Below are 22092 nucleotides of genomic sequence, written 5' to 3'. Positions count from 1 at the left end.
GCCTTATCAATTCAAAAAAATCTTAGGTAGAACAAATGGACAGTCTATAGAATGTAGAATACGGATGAAGTCAGAGCAAATTTTATTTAGTATCAAAAGACAATGATACTAGGTAATAACATTATAACGATTTAAAAAATAAGCTATTATCTAGCAACCACAAGATTAATCAAACTATAAACATACCATGTTAAATGAAATAATTCCAAATGCATTGTCATTTGATAATATTGTCACCGTAACAGTCCTTGGCCATCCAAGCTTCACATTTCCTGAAGGTTTCTAAAATAAAAGCCCAAATATATATTAACAAATTAAAGATAAGAAGAAATAATAATCATTTTAACAAAATTTCTGTCTTTAAATAATTATTCAGAGTATGAATAAAAATACAAGAATATTTTCAATGCACGGATTAAGAAAATATTTTCAAACTAAGTCAATATGGTAAAAACGTCCCAACAAGAATTCTTCAAAAAGTTTTGAAATCATTAATCACTAACTACTAAAATATAAATTATTATAATTATAAGTAACCATTGGCTAGTAATACGATAAATATTACAATTACTCTAATCTCATTACTAATAGAAAAGAGAATTAAGCAAGCAGTATGAAATTCTATTCAAACAAGATTCTTTTCTTATACTATAGAAGGTGCTAAAACTTAATAATTAGCTATTCCATAATCACAGAGCCAAGCTAAAGATAAAAAATAGTTAAAGCATTTTTCTAATAAATGTGAGAAGAGTTGTCTGCAACATTTCTATTGCCATTCAACAGCAGCAAAAAGGAATATAAAAAAGAGGATAATAAGCAAAACATGACTGTTTTAAGTATCATTTTCATAAAAATTTTAATCATACCAATATAATCATTCTAAAAAAATTCTCGATGCCCTTCAGCGAAATTAAGCAGAGCAGCATTGGCAGTTGTTGACTCAACCTAACAGATAAACCCATAAAGGAACAATTAAACCTTAAGCTTTTCAAGCATTTTTCCCAGGGGTACTCTGAATTTATTCTAAAGCACAGGGACCTCCCACTTCCATGCATGCTTTTTGTGCTCCTCTCCTTTGAACTCAAAAGTCATGGTCATTCTTTGTGCATCTGGCAGCAGGGGAAGGATAAAAGAGAAAAGGGCCAAAGAGAAGAACGGGTTTTCTTGAGCATCTGTCATGGCAGTTGCTAAGTAAGCTGAATGGATCCAAAAACTAGCTGTAGGATCTAAACAAGATTGTCTGAGGAATAACTAGACCATGGAACTGCCAGAGAGGTTTTCAGTTCTGGCTTCTGTGAAAACCACCACCAGTCACCTAAATCGGCTTATCTCTATAGCAATAGATTTTTAAGGGTTACAAGATTTTTATGAATTTAAGGTTAAGGGAGGGTAGGGGAGAAGGATTTACCTGTAATGTTAAGTGAAAAATAAAAGTTTCATCAGGCTCTGGTAAGTCATCATCACAAACTGCTATATACACTGTCCTGTTTGTTTCTCCAACAGGTATAAAAGCTGCAGCATATGTGTCAAAAAAGTCACTGGTGTCTTCTCCATAAAGCTATCAAATGCAAAATACATAGATAGTTCTTACATAACACAGTGAGGACAAACAAGACTGATGCTAATTGGAGCGATCAACAGAAAAAAAAAACCATGAATCATCAAGTGACACTGATGTTTATAGATAAGATATACAAAAACAAATATTTGACTGATAAAAATCACCATCAAAAAGCATTACAAAAAGAAATGATTCTACACAAAAAATATTTGCTTATGCTCTGGAAGACAAAGGAATCATCACATAGAAAGGTAATAATTATAAAGGAAAGCAATGATGTATTTTTTTTCTCTGCCCCTTGACTGACCTGAAGTGGATTACAGCAAACCTAACGAGAAGGCAGTTGTAGCTAAAACTCTCCCAAAGAAGGGTTAAAAGTAGCCTGCCAAAATATATCAAGAAAATCAATTCTTTTCCTTATCAGTTTCAAAGAAATTGCTCTTTCCAAAGCTTCCAACGTGCAGTTTATTTATATTTTCCCACAGCGCCAATAAAGATCCAATAAACTTATTAGTCATTATAAACTTTTCCTTAACTTTTAAGACCTAATTCTGTAATAACAGCATTGCTAATAAGTTTTTTAAGAGAAAAATAATTATAAAATTATAATGGGGCAACTTCTTGTGCAAAATCTAAATGAGATTTATTTTGCTAAAGAACTCAAAACTAATAACTCAGTTACTAAAATGAAACTATTTAGTATAAACAAAAATTAAAGATGCATATAGTTAATTTTTAGTCTTCATTTATATAAATCAATTGTTTTAAATACTTGAGAAATCCAAGTAAGTTGTCAAGGATGTTGGAAAACTTGCACTCATACTTTAATATAAAAAATGGCACAGTCTTTTTGAAAGCACTACATATCAAAAGCCACTGAAATGAAGGGAAAAACACAGTAATCAAACTCCCAAAAATAATTTAACAATCTAAAATATGCAAAAATCAACACATAAATAGTTTCATTTATAACAGCAAAAATTGGAAGCAACTTCAATGAAAATCAGTTGAGGAATAATTAGGAAATCATGACACCACCATCAAGAAACGCTGTGAAAATAATAGAGCAATCTGAAAAAATCATTAGGATACAAGCAAAATTATATGTAAAAGGTTATCAAATATAATATATACTCAAACTAAAAATTAATTCAATATATAGATATATGTCATAACATAAGAATGAAAAGCAATGCATGAAATTATAATATTGGGTTTGTTTCATAGGTAGTTTTTTCTTCTTTGTCTCTTTTCATAATGTTTCACAATGTAATAATTTAACCTATTGCTTAAAAATATATTTATGGAAACAAAAATTTTAAGTACATTGGACCTCAAATATACCAATATCCTTAGTGGCATATGACATTACTTTCTGGTTAAACATAAACACAAACATATGCACACAGAATCCATCCAATAATTACACCGTGTGCGAGGGCAATAGTTTAACAAATTCTACCTAACATCTATTTAACATATCTGATTTCTCCTAAAAGAGCTCTCTGACATAACTAAGGGTTTTTTTAAATTATTGCCATGTTTCTACTTTTAAATATTTCATGTATTTTCTTAAAGCTACCTGACAATAGATAATATATCCACGCAGAGAACTAGAAGTCAAATTACCCAAAATAAAATGTTCTTTTACTTAGAAATACTTATTGATATTTTTGTTTTGTTTTAAAATATATGAACATTTAAAAATAATCAGTCTATACCTTTAATATGCAATTACTGTCAAATGCACATGCTACCTTATAATGATGAAACTATTCAGAATCTCAAACTGAAACTAAGAAATTTTCATATCTATTTCAATAAGAATAGAGTACAATCACTTCTTACCGATACAACTGCAGTAACATTTGCTGGCTCTCCTATCCTTTCGATGACAAGACGAATAACTGTTGTACTTGTTTCATTAACTATAAATTCTGTTTGTCCAGCAAACCTTATTTCTGTTTCTCCAAACACAAAAGGGATGAATAAAGCTGAAAGAAGATTTACTAATAAAGATGAAGAAGGCATCCCTACAAGAGAAAAAAAACTTTGTTCACAAAAACATATGTAACGTTATTTTCATAAAATTGTGTTGTCTACAGATATAAAGAGTGAAGACTCAGACAGTAAGCAACTAAGACATAAATACATCAAATACTAAGTTACCCGATCCAAATGTGTTATTACAGAAATAAATTAAAAATCCCAACTCTTCTATGGTTCTCTTTCACTATTCAGAACTACTTTTGTTAACTTACATATCAAGATAATAGGTTTATAATACTAGCTTTAAACTTATTTACTAAATTTAGTTTGTTTAAAAAAAAAAAATGACCCTCAAATTATTATAAGAAAAACCTACGCAGCAACATGAAAACTAATTAAAGCCCATCTTCCCCCAAATGAAACTATAAATTACAAGCAAAAACTTTTAAAAATTACCAAATGGATCGATAATCTTAATGGAACTTATTTGTCTATTTAGTGATCACTCAAATGAGAACTCTTGAAACTAGTATATAAAGCATTTAACCTAAAACTTTATAAATTGATTTCATAGTTGTGTCTACTTTTTCCTTAAATTGGTCTTACCTGAGCATGCTTTTAAAAGTTTTTGGTTATTCCAAAGAAACATTAATCTTTTTAAAGAACACATAAATTCCCAGAACTTAAAATTTTCCCATTTTACTAGCTAAAATACTAACACCACTTCTTAGAAAATGTCCATGTTGCTTTAAAAACAAGCAAATTTGGCAAAGCATGTTACTTCCATAACTTCTATTGTTTTCATCTTACTACAACCTGCATGTTTATGAGTCATCAATATTGTTCCTACTTTCAGCACTGTGTGATTCAAGTCTTTCAAAAGCACAACAGTGCAGTGGCCTCTTGAAAGCACTGCTGTTTTGTAATGTAGATGTACCTTAAAAAATGTGAACAATTTTTCTCACGGATCATTAAGATTCCAATGGATTATGTGATCAGTCACACGAACATAACAAGTTCATGCATTTTTAAAGGAGAGTTGCATTACAAACTCTATGAGCCAAAATGCTTCCTATTAATCTTTACCTTGGTCAAGAAGTAATAAAATTTTCACATTCGTGGTATTTCCACATGGCTGCGCATGGCTTTATATTTAAGAACCACAAAATACATAAGTTCTTGATATATTTAGGGTTTAAATCTAATTTTTGCAGTCAAGTACATTCAAACAATGCAGTCTGAGACTGCTTAACATCTCACATGCTTAGAGCAGCAAAATCTATAGACAGAGATGCAGAGTTCAGATGGAGTCTAGGAAAGAGACATAGGCCAATAGGGAAAAAGATTCTGGGAAACTAGGGAACTTCTTACACCAGTGCCTTCTCTCTAAAGAAAGCCTGCCATGGGGCTAAGGGATTTGGGTAAAGAACTGAAAAGAGTTCTCCCTCTCCAGCTGCACACTCTTGACTTCTAAGCCAGGAGCATTTATTGAAAGAAAGGAAATGAAAAATATGAGAGAGAAGGAAAAAAGGCAATACCTGGGTGAGGAAAAAGGCAATACCTGGGAGCAGTTCTGGGCTAAACTAAAGGCAAATGAAGAAGATCTTCTGTGGAATTCTAAAGCCAGAATGATTTCACACCTCACTTATGACAAATAGTGAGAAAGAAATGAACTAGGGAGGAGAATACAGAGCAGAGGGATAAGGAAGTAGCAACTGGGGCCTTGGGTGTGTAAGTAAAAGATCAACTTTGAGCTATTGTGACTTTGAAAGAAAAATCTCAATTCCTTGAACATGAAATGTGATAGTACCCTGAGCTGAGATAAGAAGACACCTAAAAAAGTTCTAAGAGAGAAAGAGTGAAAATGAGTTACAGTATGAGGAGAAATCATGAGTGACTGGGAACATAAGTTCTCAAAATTTTTCCTGCAGAAGAATCCACTCAGACCTTTGTTAAAATTCTCATTCTCACATGCAGAAACTCAGATCCAGTGAGTTTGGGGTAGGGCCCAGGAATCTGCATTTAACAGGCAGCCTGACTGATTTCTAATGTAACTGATCCTTGGGATACACTTTGAAATACACTGAGTTAGAATGTGAGGAGTGTGTGCTGGAATGGACATACAATAGACCACATTTATAGCTTTAAGTTAATTACGAAATTTTTCAATGCAGTATGAACTTACTGCAGACTTCTTCACATATTTTTCTACATATTACCATATTGCATTTTAAGATGCCATATATCCTAAAGAAAAACTATAATGACCTACAGAAAGTAATCAGAACAGCAAATGCTTATATAATGTTGTTCTAGGTACTTTATATATAATAACTCATTAATACTATTTTATAGTTGAAGAAACTAACAGACAGACTAGTTAACATATGCAATGTTATTTAGGCTAAGCAAGTAGCTATATTGCCTCTTACATTTTAGTCCTATTCACCACCATCACAAATAATATGATAGACTGTTTATGCTACATGCTTCCAAGCATTAGACTATTTTAAACTTATGTACGATAACCAAAACTACTATGAAACTGCATCATTATGAGTCTCCTAAAAGTATGCACTTTATTCTGATAAACATTACACTTATTTAACTGAAATTATAGTTCTCTTGACTACTTTAAATATAACAGCATCTCTGAATGTCAGAAACAATGAGTTCAAATGGTATATTCTTGCAGTTTCCCATGCAATTAAAGCTCCGAGGACTTGTGGTAAGTCAGTAAATTCATTTTAAATTGGTGAACATCAGTGAGTTTTGGGATTATGCAAAATGAACAAACAGGCATGATTAGAAATGCCTCAAATTCTGTGACATCAATGATAATTGAACCTCCTTTGCTTTCATCTTTTCAACTTATAAGAAAAGTTGTTGAGGCAAAGCTGGCATTCAATAGAAATTAAAAGATGAAGAAAAAGTTGTGAAAGTGAAGTTCCCAGGCATAATTACACAAACACTGAAGTTTCTTTTTCAGAGAAACTAGGTACATTCTCCTGTATCATACTAAAAAACTAATCTTTAGAACTCCGTTTATTAAACTCAGAAGACAAGGCATCAGTAACTGACACAACATTTAAGTCATATCTATTCAGGTCAGTTTTTCTCTCATTGGATTTAATAAGTTTTACATGACCCGTGAGACCACCTATTTTAAAACTCTATAAAATGAATTCTGAACAACAAATATTTAAAGGTCATAATGTGCTTAATTTGTAGTCTGTCACAATTATGAAAGAATAAGTTTGGCATTATTGAGTCATTTCTCTGCTCTGTAAATGGCATGATATTCCCATATTCGAATCCTCTCATTTCTATCACCTATGTTCTCTTCCCACCTCCCACTCTTGCTCAGTAAACTGTTCCGGCTAATAGATATATCTCTTAACAGATCTCTTACTGTGGTAAAACAATATAAGATCTGGATTATTTTCTTGCTTCTTATTTCCTGAATTATACTACTTTTTTTAAAATAATTTTTTGTTTTCAATTACAGTTGGCATACTATATTATTTTGTTTCAGGTGTACAACACGCCAATTAGTATCTATAACTTACAACGAGATCGCCCCAATAAATCTAGTGCTTATCTGACACAATACATTGTAATTAAAATATTATCGACTATATTCCATTTGCTGTACTTTATATCCCCATGACTATTTACTTCATAACTACCAATTTGTACCTCTTAATCCCTCCCCCGTCTTTACCCATAGCCCCAAACCTTCTACCATCTGGCAACCACCCAAATGTTCTTTGTACTATGAGTTTCTGTCTTATTAATTTTGTTTTTTAGATTCCACAGACAAGTGGAATCATATGGTATTTGTCTTTATCTGATTTATTTCACTCACATACTACTCTCTAGGTCCATCCATGTTTTGCAGATGGCAAGATTTCATTCTTTTTTTATGGCTGAGTAATATTCCACTATATATATGTACCACTTCTTCTTTAGCCATGCATCTATTGATGGACCCTCAGGCTGCTTGCATATCTTGGCTATTGTAAATAATGCTGCAATGAACATATAGATACACGTTTTTTTGAATTAGTGTTTTGAGTTTCTTCAGATAAATCCCAGATGTGAAATTACTGAGTCCTTCTTTGTCTCTTGTTATAGACTTTGTTTAAAGTCTATTTTGTCTGGTGTAAGTACTGCTGTCCCATTTTCCATTTTCTTCAAATATCTTTCTCCATACTTTAACTTTCAGTCTGTGTGTGTCTTTCGATCTGGAGTCTCTGGTAGGCAGCATATGTAAGGGTCTTGTTTTCTTATCTATCCAGCCACCCTATGTCTTTTGATTGGAGCATTTAATCCACTTACATTTAAAGGAATTGTTAGATGTAGTTATTGTCTTTTTATTATTCATATTTTTGATTTTTTCTTAAAGAAGTCCCTTTAACATTTGTAATACTGATTCAGTAATGATAAATTCCTTTTGCTTTTACTTGCCTGGGATATCCTATGAAGTTCTGATAGAGTCCTGATAGTATGCAGGCACAAAGTCTTAGGGTCTTGGATTCTACTAATCACATTTAACCTACTCAACTAGTCATCGAATTCTGCAAAAAATATTTCAAAATTAAAATCAAGAATATAGTAGAGTAGCTCCTACAATGCAAACTGGTTGCTTTCAGAAGAGCAGCTTACATTTTAGTATAACATTTCTATACAGAGCATTTATTCTACATTGTGCAACACCCTGTGCTAATCATTGAGGACACAAGGACCCATGAGATATCATCCTTGGCTCCATGATACTCACAGGGATGGGCCTAAGATTCAGGTCACACCCAAAGAAGCCAATGAGATAAAATTCTGAGACTTTTGCTTAAACATAAAGATGCAGATACTCTCTCCCATTAGATTCAGCATCATATTGGCTGGGGCTAGTTTCCTCCAAAGCCTAGAAATGAAGCCAACGCAGCCAGACAGAGCCAAGATATAGAGAAGAGTCAAGTCTTGATAATCAAGCTTAGGTTCATAAATCAAGCTTTACTGAGGCAATAAATTAATTTTTTTTATATAGCCAGCTTGGGTTGGATTTTCTGTCATTTACAACATCAATATTTATCTACTAATCTCCAAGCTGTGACATTATGAATGCATGTTAGAATATACCAAGTGGAAGATCCCTCATTCTCCACTCTGACATTCGACAATCTTAATCTTTACTGAAAAGATTAAGTTTGTGAAAGGACCACACTAGCTACCTTTCCTGTTCTCATGCAGTTATTACCACCATCTGTAATATTTTCCTCTCTACCTCGAAACTGATAGTCACTAGTAAGGAAAATTAGGACATGTAGACAAATCAAAGATGTTTCCACGATAGAACAAAGCAGGACAGGAGTATATCGCATTGGCTCCATGTCCTGAAAAAGTTAATACCTTTCTGAGTGTCACAAAGAACCCTAACATCATGATTCTTTAAATTCTGGCATTAATTCCTTTCTCTTGCTTTTGTCTTGGATGCCTAGCTTTTTTTTCCCTCTTGAAAACCTACTGATAATTGCTAACTTTATTCTCCATTTGGATTACTTAGCACATAAACATATCAAAGGCCATTTATAAAACACTGCCAACACAATATATTATAATAACCATGGAATTCTAAATCCTATTTATATAGGACATTATCTTCCTCCCATCTTGCCTCTTATTAATGAGTACCTTAGAAAAGGCTGCAAATATATTCTGAGTAAATAAAATAGTCTTCTATTTTAAGTTGCAATAAGTCTGTAGGCACAACAGAATAAGGAATAGAGTAAATTAGAATCAGCACCCAATAGATGATGATGTAAAGAAAATCATAAGAATTCAATTTATTTTACTGATTTTGCAGCAATCAACTTTCATATAAAACCTTTCATCAATTTGAAAATTAATTTTGTCTTTCTAAGTTTCAGAATAAACAATTTTAAGAATATCTATGAGTGATAAGACAAAGTAAAAAGACAAAGATTATTAGTTCACAGTGAAGGGAATATACTGACCTTTTAGCTTCAGCTGTTGCCTTGTCAAAGCTGTAGCAAGCATCTTCCCACGGTGTGACCACCAGGTAATTAATACTGAAAATATGATCCTAATGGAGCAAGGTTTTCAAGTTTAGAATTACTTGAATTCTATTACATTTACTAAAGGGCACTCTAAAACTATAGAATTACTCCTGTGGAATAAGAGAAGTTTCATCATTCATATCATCAATTATTCAGCCTCAAAGAATTCTTAATCTGTTATTTGTACTACAAAAAATTGACCTCTTCCTTCCTTTATACCAAACATAATTTAAATTTGTACTTTTCAAAAAAAAAATCTAACGTTACAAATGGAGAAAATGCTAAATATTTTTAAATGATAAAGGGGATAGTCCCTTACTGTTATTCAAACTATATGTAATGTTTATTACCTTTATTTTTTATTTATTTAAAAATTTTAAGGAATAAATTTTTATTTTATTCATCTTTAAATAACATATATATACATCATATTAAAAAAACAAAAAGGTAAACAATGAAAAGTAACTCTCCTTCACACCACTCCCCACCATCCTTATGCCTCTCCTACTCATAGTCAATTTGTTATCAACTTATTATCTGTCTGTCTCAAGAAAGAATCTGTGCATATATTAAGATGTACGTCCAGAAAAGTCTTGTGACAGATTTTGTTTTCTTCTGCATACAGGCTACAGAAATCAACACATTTTTTTTCAAGATGGTGGTTAACAGATACTAAACTTCGATGTAGACAATCATAATGGGAACACATTTATTGTCTTAAATACACACCATCATTATTGTAGATCTCATCAATAAAATGGTGGCTTGCATTGACTTTCAGTATACCTATCAATTCACTCTCTCGGGAAAGGTAGACAAAATCTAGCAACCTGCACTTTCCAAGACCACATTGTCAAACCTACATTAATCAAGACTAACTTGACCTCTACACCTAGAACACAAGAGTCATCCTGCCTCCTCCCTGCTTACATCATTCTGTGATTCCCCTTTGCTTCTTTCCTGTCTGTTATCTCCTCTTTGTTGATTCCATGTTTTCCTCTTTGTTGGTTTACTTGGTTTATTTCCCTGTTCTGATGATGAACATTCTCCAGTAACTTCCTAAGAAAGGGTATGTAGAGATAAACATTTTAGGTTTTATATGTTAGAAATTATTGTGATATTAATCTTCCACCAAACTAATATTTTCATTGGGTATTGAATTTTAGGTGAAAATAATTTTCTTTCATTATTTTGAAAGCTTTGTTCTATTATTTTCAAACTCCCAGCATTGCGGTTAGGAAACCTAAAATCATTTTGATTCTAAAGTGTGGTACGTGTTCGCTTATTCGTGTTGCCCTAATTCTGGAAAGTTCTTTTTGTCCACAAGTGTTATAAAATTTCACAGAATTTTTCTTGGAATTTGGTTTATTTTTATTTGGCTGAGGACTCAATTTGTCTTCTTCAGTCTGACACTCCTACAGATCTGGAAAATTTTCTTATTCTACTTCACAATGCTTGTGCCCCTTCCATTTTCACTGTTCTTTCATCCTAAAATTCCTATTATTTAATATTTATAGTCTAGAACTGACTCTCATTTTCTTATCTTTTATTTTCTCTGATTTCTAATTCTTTGATTTTATACTACTTTCTGAGAATTCATTACTAAATTTCAATTCTAATTTTTTTATTTATGCTATTGTTTTCAGTTTCTACAATTTAATGATATCTCATTCTTTTATCTCTCAATAATATTGTTTTTCAAAATTTTCTGTTCTCTTTTTGTCTCTGTTACCTCTAAGGTGCTTTGTGATTTATTCTGAAATTTAATTTCTATATAAGGGGATATCTTCAAATGTCTGGTAATTCTTGGTTAACTACAAAAAGTAAGAGACTAAAATGATGATTGAATGGCCTGAATATATGAATCTGTATATCTGCATCTGATTAAGAACAAGAGACCAAATTGTTTCAAAATAACAATTTGAAATTCTGAACATGTGTAGGAGAGTGTAGCTTGTCAACACTGGGTGAAATGGATAAACCTTATATTAGAATGTCTCAATTTTAGTACCTTTAGAAAAGACTACCCTTGGGTTGAACAGGTTCCCCAAAGAAGATATAGATATAATTACAAAGACTTCTGGGACTAAGGGTGGGAAAAGGACTGGAGTCTGGGAAGTCAGTAATCATCTAATGATCATGTTTTCTCTAGGGATCTTCACCACCCTTAAACATGTCTCGCATCTCCAGTCAAGACACCAATTTTACCATTTCCAGAGAATAAACAGCACAGTTACAGGAATGGGTGTAGTCAGCAGCAGTTTAAAATGGAATAAATAATGATTCTAGGAATCCAACTACTTCTAGAGCAGCTGTCACCTCATCTATTTGCTTACCTACCACTTATAGTTACAGAGGTACCTGGTGCTACCATTTCCTATACCTTTTGATTATTCTTTGCAAACTTGCCTATTCCGTGGTCTACTAACTTAGAATTAAGCTACTGTGGGTCTGCTGAGCCAATCACTACTCATTCATCTACCTTCTGGCTCAAAAAGTGCATTGCTATTCTCACCACTCCTCTTTTATCCTTGTGAGTTTATCTAATTATCAAAAAAAATAAACAAACAAACAAACAATGCTTTACTATAAAGTTTTAGGTGGTTTAGGTAGATCCAATATAAAAGATACATATGAAAAGGTTCTTTTTTTCCCAAGTATTTAAAATCACTTTAAATCTTGTCTTTCACGGTTCTATAAAACATTTTGGAGTCTCCTATTAAGTGCTACAAACAGTTTATATTCATCATCTTCATATTTTCAGCTAGCTAATTTTTATTCATTCACCTACTTTTGTATTAATCATGCATTAGGAGTCAAAATACATGAGATCTAGTCCAAAACTGAGTGATAGGTTCCTAGGGACTCACCATATTATGACTTCTACTTTTGTGTATGTTTAAATTTTCCTGTAATAAATGGCATTTAAAAAAAAAAAAGTCTTTAAAGGCTCCTAACTGCACTTAAGATAAAATGCAAACTCCTTACCATGGACCACAAGATCCAGTATAAACAGATGCTGTCTTTTCTATCAAATACTACTCTCCTCCTCACTAAGCATTGCTGGTGTTTCAGATCCTTGAGAGAGTCAAGCCCTTTCTCACATTTGTACCACGGCTGGCTGCTCCCAAGGCCTAGGCCTCTCTTCTTTCCCACCTCTCACATGACCCTTTCCCATGATTTTATATGGTTTCGCTTAAATGTCACTTTCTCAGAAGGACCTTTCTAGTCTCTGTAGGTAAAAAGACTTGTCTTATGATATCTTTCTCTCAGCCTTTTCTTTCACTGCACTTATCATAATTTCCATTTATTCCATCTCTCTCCTTAGAACAAACACACCTTCAGGAATGACTCTGCCCATCTTTGATACCTTTGCATTCTCCTAACACAGTCCCTGGCATAAAATGGGCCCTCAAGATACGTTTAATTAATGAAAAAATAAGTGAATGAATAAATTAACTCATCTTCTTAAAGCAATGGGAAAATATGGTGTCATAAAAGAAAAGAGACACTCTCTTCAAACTCCCTTGCCTTATTTAATTTTGTCTGGGCCAAAAACAGTAGTCTTATTTGGATTTTGATTCCCATAGTATGGTATAGACATGAGGCACCTCGACATTAACCTTTTTTTTTTAAAAAAAAGTATCCAAAACTTGGATATAAGGCAAAAAAAAAATGTGTGTGGCATATACTTTCAGTATACGGGGCACAGATCCATCCAAGACTTAAAAAAAATATATTTTGTTCAACTCAACAACTATTTACTAATGATAAAAGGTTTCAGACTTAGTGAAGTTACCATATAAATTTGGAAATTTTCATCCAGTAAAGGTACAAATTATTTTTGTCCAGTGAAAACAGTAATCTAAAGGTCACAGTTTTATTGCCCAAAAGGACACTAATCAGTTTTATAACTAACCTAAAAATCTTAACATTCCTTTATTAATTTTCTTTAAATACTTAGCTCTTCAAAAGCTCTTTGAACTAGTATTAACACCCTACTGGTTCCCTTATTAATGGATTGAATAAAATCTGTGACGTGCTCACTTAACATTTGTATAAGAGTATGTTTATAAATCTTTGTGAAGCATGCTTTAATGCAATGATTTTTTTTTTTCATGAAGAGTAACGAAGAAAAAACAAATTATATGGCACATACACAGGACTTCGATTCCACAGCAGTCATTTCGGTGAACAGTTGTACAGTTTGGACCAGTACTTCCAGGAAAAGCAACATGTCACTTAACACAAATCAGGTAAGTAAATACTTGATACAATTCATAAAATCTTTTAAATAATGTGTGTGGACTTCTGATTTCTATCGTATTTCCAAATATTTAAGCTTGATATTTTCCATGAGACCACGTATACCCATATGCATGAGTCAGCAAACAAACATGACAAAAGTCATTCAAGCTGTTCATATTTGGATTACAAATGCCACCAAGAGAACAGTAAGAACAGAGTACAGAAGCTTCAATTGCAGAGCTATGCGAATATGGATTTCACTTATGCTCTCTCTACCCCACTTTGACAAAGCATAAAATGAAAGAGTTACTATACTAAATCCTCTGAGGCAAACTGAGATGCAAGAAAGTAAGTTAAGATTTTTTCACACAGCTGCCAAATCCAAGCGTGTGAAAGGTGTCTCTGTCAAGGAGAAGTAAGACACTTACTTGCCTTTTTTCTCCTTTGAAATATAAAGAAACACGTGTATAAAGATTTCTTGAACCACCATTAGATGGCACCCCTCCATCTTCAAAACAATCAATTAATTATGAAAAGAGGTTGTAGGAATTTAAAGATTGATTTTTGCCACCTACACTGGTAAGGTGTTTATGTGCCATGTGATCTACTGTCACTGCCAGGAGCCATTTTCCTAATTTAAAACAAAATACTTTTTAGGTACTCGATCCCTTCAATTAACGATTTCAAATTTTCCACAGGGCTTCAAGAACTGTACAAAATTCTAATGTTAAAATAAAAGCCTTGATATGAAACCAAAATATCTGAACACCCTCTACTCTTCCCCCCACTTTTACAATGCCCTACAACATTAACACTTGTAAAACCTAAGACTGGATTACAAACATTTCCACCCCAGGAAGCTCAAAGCCAATGACCTTACAATATTAATTCATTTCTCCATCTGTCTCACATGCATTGAATTTATAAGAAACAGATTTTATGTCATCTCAGTGTGCTACAATGCTTTGTCAATATACTCCTATCTCTAAGGAAAATCAGTGAGACAGCTTTTCTCACTGTCCAATTATATATTAGTTTACAAATCGAAAGTATCATGATAAAATCTAAAATCCATTTTTAATAATTCTCTTTAATGCTTGGTAAGATTACAAAAGTACCTCTATTAAGCAGATCAAAATTTCCAAATGCTAAAATACTCTTCCTGAATCCATTAAACACTGTTAAGCACCCTCTGGAAGTGCCACTAACTCCAGAGAAAACTCAGTTCGGGTTGTTTTTCACTAATAAAAATGTTAATAATATGTATCAGAACATTTAAAAATTCTATGTCAAAGTTTGAAAATTTTCTAGTTCAGGGAAAGCCTAGGAGTTTATCAATAACAGATCATTGAGATGAGTCTGAGCTGCATAAAACATTTTGCAAGATATGATTTTTAATTTTATGTAAGGTATGAGTAACATTTAATTTAGTTCATCTTTACGGAGAAGCAAATGCCTAATATACTTTTTCTTGCTTTCATGATTATGCTTTATAACTATATCTCTGCTTTTCTCAAAGCATTCACTCTAACCACTGATTTCTTAACTAATTTTTTTCTTTTCTTACCTTAAATTTCCACTCATTTGGGTCTTTCATGGTCATGATCTATGGCCTACATATATTCTAAAATTAAATGTTTCTCTTCTTTTCTTCCTCTTAAATAATATAGTGTTTTTGTTGTTTTAAATGCAGCCCAAATTTTGTTTCAGTACTATGCTGGGGGTTAGGGGATGACAGGGTTAGATTTTATTAAAATTTCCTTATGGTTGACTGTAATAAAAATATTAATTCATTGGAATCTTTAGTATGTAGCAAGTGTGGACTAGTCCACAACACCCAGTGGTGCAATTATGTTACCATGTTATTACTTCTCCAAATTAATTAAATCCTGCTCAAGATGCCATAAACCATGCTGGAAGGAAATCCAGTTTTACCTCTTGGAGGTCCCTACTTGTATGCTTCAAGGATACAAGAGGCTTACGCATTCCTAAAGGTCTGGTGTCTCCCAGATTACAGAGCTCCAGCTGCCACTGAGCCTCAGGACCTGGTGCCCTGTTTGAACCTGGTCCTCCTCCATCTGCCCAGGCCTGCTGCTTCAGGCCATGGCTCTCATGCCACACTGGCCACAGTTCCTGACACAGGTCAGCACTATCTTTCAGAGGAGGGCTGCTCCACCGCCCATGTCACTTCTTTAGCGGTATCTTCAACCAACGGCGTCCCTATACAGAGTTTAGTGCTAGGTCCTTTTAAGAGCTTAGTCTTTTCGTTCATCCACACAAGTTTAGAAGAGCTTAATGGAAACCCATGCATGGCATGTGAATCCTACTGATGTGCTATGGCTGCGTCTATCATTCATTCATCATTCAACGATGTTCAAAAAATACTTACTGACTCTCTACTATGTGCCAGGCATTGTCTAAATTCTGGACACACGACAGTAAATATGACCAGAATCAAGACATTAAAATAGAATTTTATCTTGAGTAGGTAAATTTTACCTAAAGAAAAGGTAAATCCTCTTTAGATCAGTTTTTACCTCCCAACTATACCCTCAACACTGATATGTGAACAGTACTGGGAAATAAATTGCACATCTTAATACGTTCAAAATTAGAATAATGTTTATTCTTCTTTGCTTTCGTTACCGCATCAGAATTCCCATCAATAATTGCCCACCTTTAAAATTGTATAGTATTTCAAACATTTAAGGGATTTTTATTTCATTTCCCTCAAAATTTTCTCTGCCTCCATTTCCATAGATTGTCTCCAAATATGGAACACGCATACTCCTCTGTAAGAAAAATTCAACACCTATGTTTCCGACCCCATCCCTTCATGTTTCTTCAAGTTTTACTCCTATTAATCTCCCTATCTCTTCTCTTCTTCTCTCTTTCCCTCCCTCCAGCTCTCCCTGTCCCCCAAATGCAGTCTTCTTACCTACAAACAATTCCCCATCCTCAGCCTTGCTCCAAGCTTCGACCTCAACTCTATCCTTCCCTTCAATATCAAATTAAACTTTCCCTTGGAGCAATATCAGGTTTTCCTCATCCCTATAAAACACTCCCATTTCCAACTCTTAAATTTTCACATAAGCTACAATCAATATTCCCCAAAGTGTGTTCTATGCAATGCTATGCCCACATTTTGACCAGACTAAAGAATTCTGTTGTGAATAAGGAAATAAATTTGTATGGATATTCTAGATATTTTCTTAGTCAAAATACTTAAATATAAAATAAACACCAAAAAGGCCTAAACACAGAGTTAACTTTATTTAACCTATCATTTTCCAAACCTATAATGACCACAGAACAATTTTCTCTAATTGATAGCTAATTACCTTCTGCAGAGCTAGACTCACATTGTCAACTACTTAGACACTTCCATCTAGCTACCCCACAGTTTCCAGCAAACTATTTTTACTGTAGTAGGCAACGATCCTTGTTCAATGAAGCCCCAATATTGAGCTCAAGAAGCTTTCAACTGACTGCTGGGCATCTCCATACAGAAATCCTACCAGTCTTTCCAACATGTCTCAAACCAAAACTAAGCACTACACATCCCAACATCCCCTCTTCCTGTCCCCTGCCTCTGCATTCTCATAGCAGAGATGAGCTGAGCACCCCTCTCTTACAAATCACTTATAATATTATTCCTTGACATCCATCATCCACTACATTTTGGTCTCCTTAAAAAGGGGTGTCATGCTTTATTTATCTTTGCATCCTCCTCTGCACTAAAGCTAGTCTTATTCCAAATTGTGATCAATACTTTTTTATTATTTTCAATAAGAAACTGTATTACACAAACTTACACACACTTGTTTTGCAGTCACACTACCTCGGTTAAATCCAGGCTCATACTTGGCCATTTGTGTTGGCTTAGGGAGTGGCTTAGAGTCTCTAAAACTCAGTTGTGTCTCTAAACCTCAGTTTTCTCATGAAAACGTGGGAATAAATCATCTACCTTAAAGAGCAGTCATGAGTATTAGAAGAAGAAAAATATAACACTCTTAGCATATTGCCTAACTTATAGTAACTGCACAATAATTGTACATTATTGTTATTAATTTACCCAATTTACAATAACAAAACCATCGCTTCCACAAGGATATATATATATATTCAAGAAGTAGGGCTGTAGGTTGAAATTATTTTTAGCAACTAAAACAGGAAATCACATTAGGAGTCCCTGATTAGTTGACTTTTTAAAGCATTTACAATTCCCTAAAGGCTATCTAATAATGAGCCATTAGCAGTTATGCCTTTCCTTTAGCAGATCTCTCTAGTTATTTTAGCCCTTTATATTGGTTTGCTTAACCCCTCTGCAATTTAAGGTGAGCAATTTAAATTATTTTGTCATTACTATAGTAAAACCAGTAAATAATCTTTGTTTAAAACCTTTTTTTAAAAAAAAAAAGTATCAGAGCAATATGAAATCACTGAAAATCTTCTATAAAAATACTTATAGGCATGAGAAAATGTCCGAGGGTAAAAAGAAAAATACAATATTATACTATGATAACATTTTTATTTTTTAAAAGTAAAAGTAAACAAAAGTATCCATTTTTCAAGTAACAATAGTTAAATGAATATATAACATGGCTGATATTAGTCTTCTATTATAGCAAGCTGGAATTAAAGTGCATTATTCCACACTAAAATTGGATGAAGCCACTTGTAACAGATTCTAGATAGGCGCAAACTCTTTGCTATTCTATCTGGAGGGTGGAATCTAATTCCTCTCCCCTTGAATCTGGGCTTTAGTATTTGCTTTGTCAATAAAATGCAGCAGAAATATGACATTCTGGGTCTTCTGAGGCTAGACTGTAAGAAGTTTTGAAGCTTCTGTCCAATCCTGGGAATGCTTGCTCCAGCAGAAGCCAATCACAATGCAGGGCATTCTGGCTACCTGGAGAGCACCATGCTTTGAGGAAGCCCAAGCTAGCCAAACGAAGAGGATGTATGGAAAGAGAGCTACCTGGACAGCTTCTGGCTGTCCACACATGTCATGTCCAGACATCACAACCCAGACACCAGACATGTAAGTGATTAAGCATCAGACAATTTTATACTCAGCTGCTATCTGGCTGCAATTCTATGGTGGACCCCAAGTAAGAAGAACCCAGCTAAACCCCTCATACCCCAGAATGTGAGAGATCATCATAAACTAATTTCGGCCACTAAATTTTGGTGTGGTTTATTTATGCAACGATAATTTGAACATCTCTCTTCATGATCCTGCCATTTTAATACAGACTAATTCCCCAAATAAAATGTCATTTTAATTCTTATTACATAATTATTTAAAATAATAAAGAACATCATATTATGAAATAAATTTTATGATGCAATATATTAATCTAAAATAAAATTACACAAAAAATAAATACACATACATTTACATATAAGTATATATATAGAAATGAACTGAAAGAACAGTGATCAACCCTAGGTAGGTAAGTTTTAGGTGATTTTGCTCTTTATTACTACTTTTCTATATTCCCCATAGTTTCTGCATTGGATATGTTTTACTTTGGTTATTTCTGATGCTGTTTTTGTAAAGCAAAATACCAAGAATTTGAACTCTGAAACTAAACTCTAAAAGTAAGATCATTTAACACCCAGTTCTAACACCTGAATTGTGGCTATAATACCCCAGGGCTTAATTACAACCTAAGAATTACAACTTTAAAATAAGACTTATATGAATATATTCTCAACCTACTATCAAAATACTGAACTTCTGGATATGTTTAGTACCCATGTTTTATAAAGTAAAAAAGCAGAAATATCATTTAATCAAAACAAGAATAAAGACAAACAAACATCTGATCATCTTTGTACTTCTAAGCTGTTTCCTTCCTTACCTTCCACTCTCCATTTTCTTAAGCTACAATATTTAACTTGAGAGAACAGACCCCCACCGCCACCCCACTCCAACACATGTATTTCAGGTCCTTCTATGAAATCCTTTATACCTAAAATTCACCTTTAGAGAAAATTTTGGAGAAAATTCACAAGTGAGAAGAAAGCCTTTAATAGATTCATTGTGTGCTCCAACTATGATATCTTTCATCTCTTGACTTTGCCTTAGGAGATTTGGTGTCATAAACTGAAATACAGGGAGTCTTTTTCTAATAATGCAATGACTCCCTTGGACTTGCTTCTTTTATTATTTTGCCTTTGATCAATGTGTCCAGGGTATAGAATACTTTGAAGTTATACCATCCACTCTGCCCTCACTTTCTATCATGGTAATTGTGCCTTCTTTCGATATAAAAATTAGACTAATCAATTGGCTTTAAAAAAAAAAAAGTATCTATACTGTTTTTATCTTTGTATTTTTTTACAATTCATGGAAAATAATATTTTTGTTTATTCTCTTTCTTCCAACTTTAAATTTTAACTTGATCCTATTTTAAATCCAGAGTTTCTTTTAAGTTTAACAAAATCAACTGAGAAGTTTGAGGTTATTATAAGGTAGTCTAAGAGTGAAAGTTTTACAAAAATTGGCTTACTTGAATTTCTCTTCTAAATTGGACTTGCTTTCTCATTATTAAAGCGCATGCCCTCCCCCTCTAAATATCTCCCATTTCCCTAACTTCAGCTCCCTCCTATAATTCTTTAAAAAGTGACCTGTGGTTAAGCATACTAGAAGGATAGCAATGCAAAAAGTGAGTGAAAGAGCAGGTGGTCCCAATCTTCTTCTGGAATCACTTTCCCATGCAGCTTCCTCATGCCACATTCATCTGGTTTTCCTTCTCACTCACTAAGTATCCTTCAGCCTCCTTTGATGGATCCTTGTCTTCTTTCTGACCGCTACATAATAGAATATTCCAGTTCCCAGTCCCAAATGTCTTTTCCATCTATCTACACCACCTTCTCACTGTAATCTCATTCACTTTGCTGACAGTCTTCCAAATTTACATCTCCAGCCAAACTTCCCCCCAAAAAACCAGATTCATATCCAACAGACTATACTTGATATCTCCAGGTGTAGATAATTTTTTAACCTAGTTTTTATTTTCGTAATATATAACACATGAATACAAGCTTAAACCTATATAACAGGGTATATTCAGAGAATTCTCACTTCTACCCACCTATTCCTTTTCTCCTCCTACAGATAACTATTTTTACTAGGCCTTGAGTTATGTTATCAATGTGTCTTTTGCAAATATAACTATTTATAGGTAAACAAATTGAAACAAATAACTGTATATCAAGTGATGATATAATTGCACAGACAAAATAATTCTTTTTTTTTTTTTTTAAAGCTTACAGCACCTGGTATTCTTAGGTGGTCTCCCATCCAAGTACTAACCAGGCCCGATTCTGCTTAGCTTCCAAGATCAGACGAAATGGGGCATGTTCAGAGTAGCAAGGCCGTGGATAGAAATATTTATTTCTAGTGGCTTTAGAACATAGTATTTTGACTGTCTGCTCTTAGTAGAAGAAATCCTAAGGACAAATATAGCTACAAAGAAAGCTTATACTTCATTAAGTATTCTTATTGTCGGTGGTAATATCAGCATTATTATGTTTAAATTAAAGTTTTATATTGTAGAATATATATTTTGGAACTATATTTCCTATGTTGTAGAATATTTATTTTGAAAGTAGACATGTTGCAGGATAGAGCAAATAATAAGTAATTACATAAAACAGAAATGACAGTGAAATCAAAGAAAATACGTAAAGTCTCTATAAGGTTAAACTTAAATATCAGTATCACCTCATGACTTTTTTCTTTGTCAAAATATGTATTTCCTGACTGTCCATTAAAAAGGTAGTAACAATAAGTATCACTAGTGCCCAGATTTTTGTCTCTAAACACCATTCCCCACTAAAATGAACCAGGGTTCCTTGCAGGAATTACTGATGTCTGGAGAGAGAAATATATAAAATGAACCTGAACATCTTGAACCAGCAAAAAAGCTATCAAAGATTAATGGGGTCATGTCAATGAGACAGAAAAGGAATGTGAAAGTGTTCCCATTGGTCAAAGATTTAAATTTGTGCACCTCTAAAAGGGTAATGACTGCAACTGTTTGAAACACATTGACTATATAAATCCTCATGTTCATAAGGATATTAAAAAGAAGGAAGGGAGGGAGGGAGGAGAGGAGGAAGGAAATCTCATTAGTCACCACTGAAAGTAACTAGGGCATCAACTCTTTCCTATAAAATTAACATTTAAAGGGGAATAATTAA

At 33.3% G+C, this 22092-nt stretch overlaps 1 protein-coding gene and 1 pseudogene across 1 annotated transcript in view; both read right to left on the bottom strand.

Annotated features, from left to right (window-relative positions):
- The window catches only part of ADGRV1 (adhesion G protein-coupled receptor V1), a 471657-nt gene that overhangs the window by 442352 nt on the left and 7213 nt on the right, over positions 1-22092 (bottom strand). Inside the window, 5 exon segments of the mRNA XM_039875052.1 lie at positions 187-282; positions 1409-1558; positions 3410-3594; positions 9565-9653; positions 10558-10686. Of these exon segments, the coding sequence (XP_039730986.1) occupies positions 187-282; positions 1409-1558; positions 3410-3594; positions 9565-9653; positions 10558-10686 (649 nt within the window).
- On the bottom strand, positions 21154-21272 carry LOC120612657 (uncharacterized; annotated as a pseudogene).

The sequence above is a fragment of the Pteropus medius genome, unplaced genomic scaffold, assembly GCF_902729225.1.
Source record: "Pteropus medius unplaced genomic scaffold, Ma_sr-lr_union100, whole genome shotgun sequence".
Taxonomy (NCBI): domain Eukaryota; kingdom Metazoa; phylum Chordata; class Mammalia; order Chiroptera; family Pteropodidae; genus Pteropus; species Pteropus medius.
Note: the sequence above shows the minus strand (reverse complement) of the source record. Positions and strands in the feature narration are given on the sequence as shown.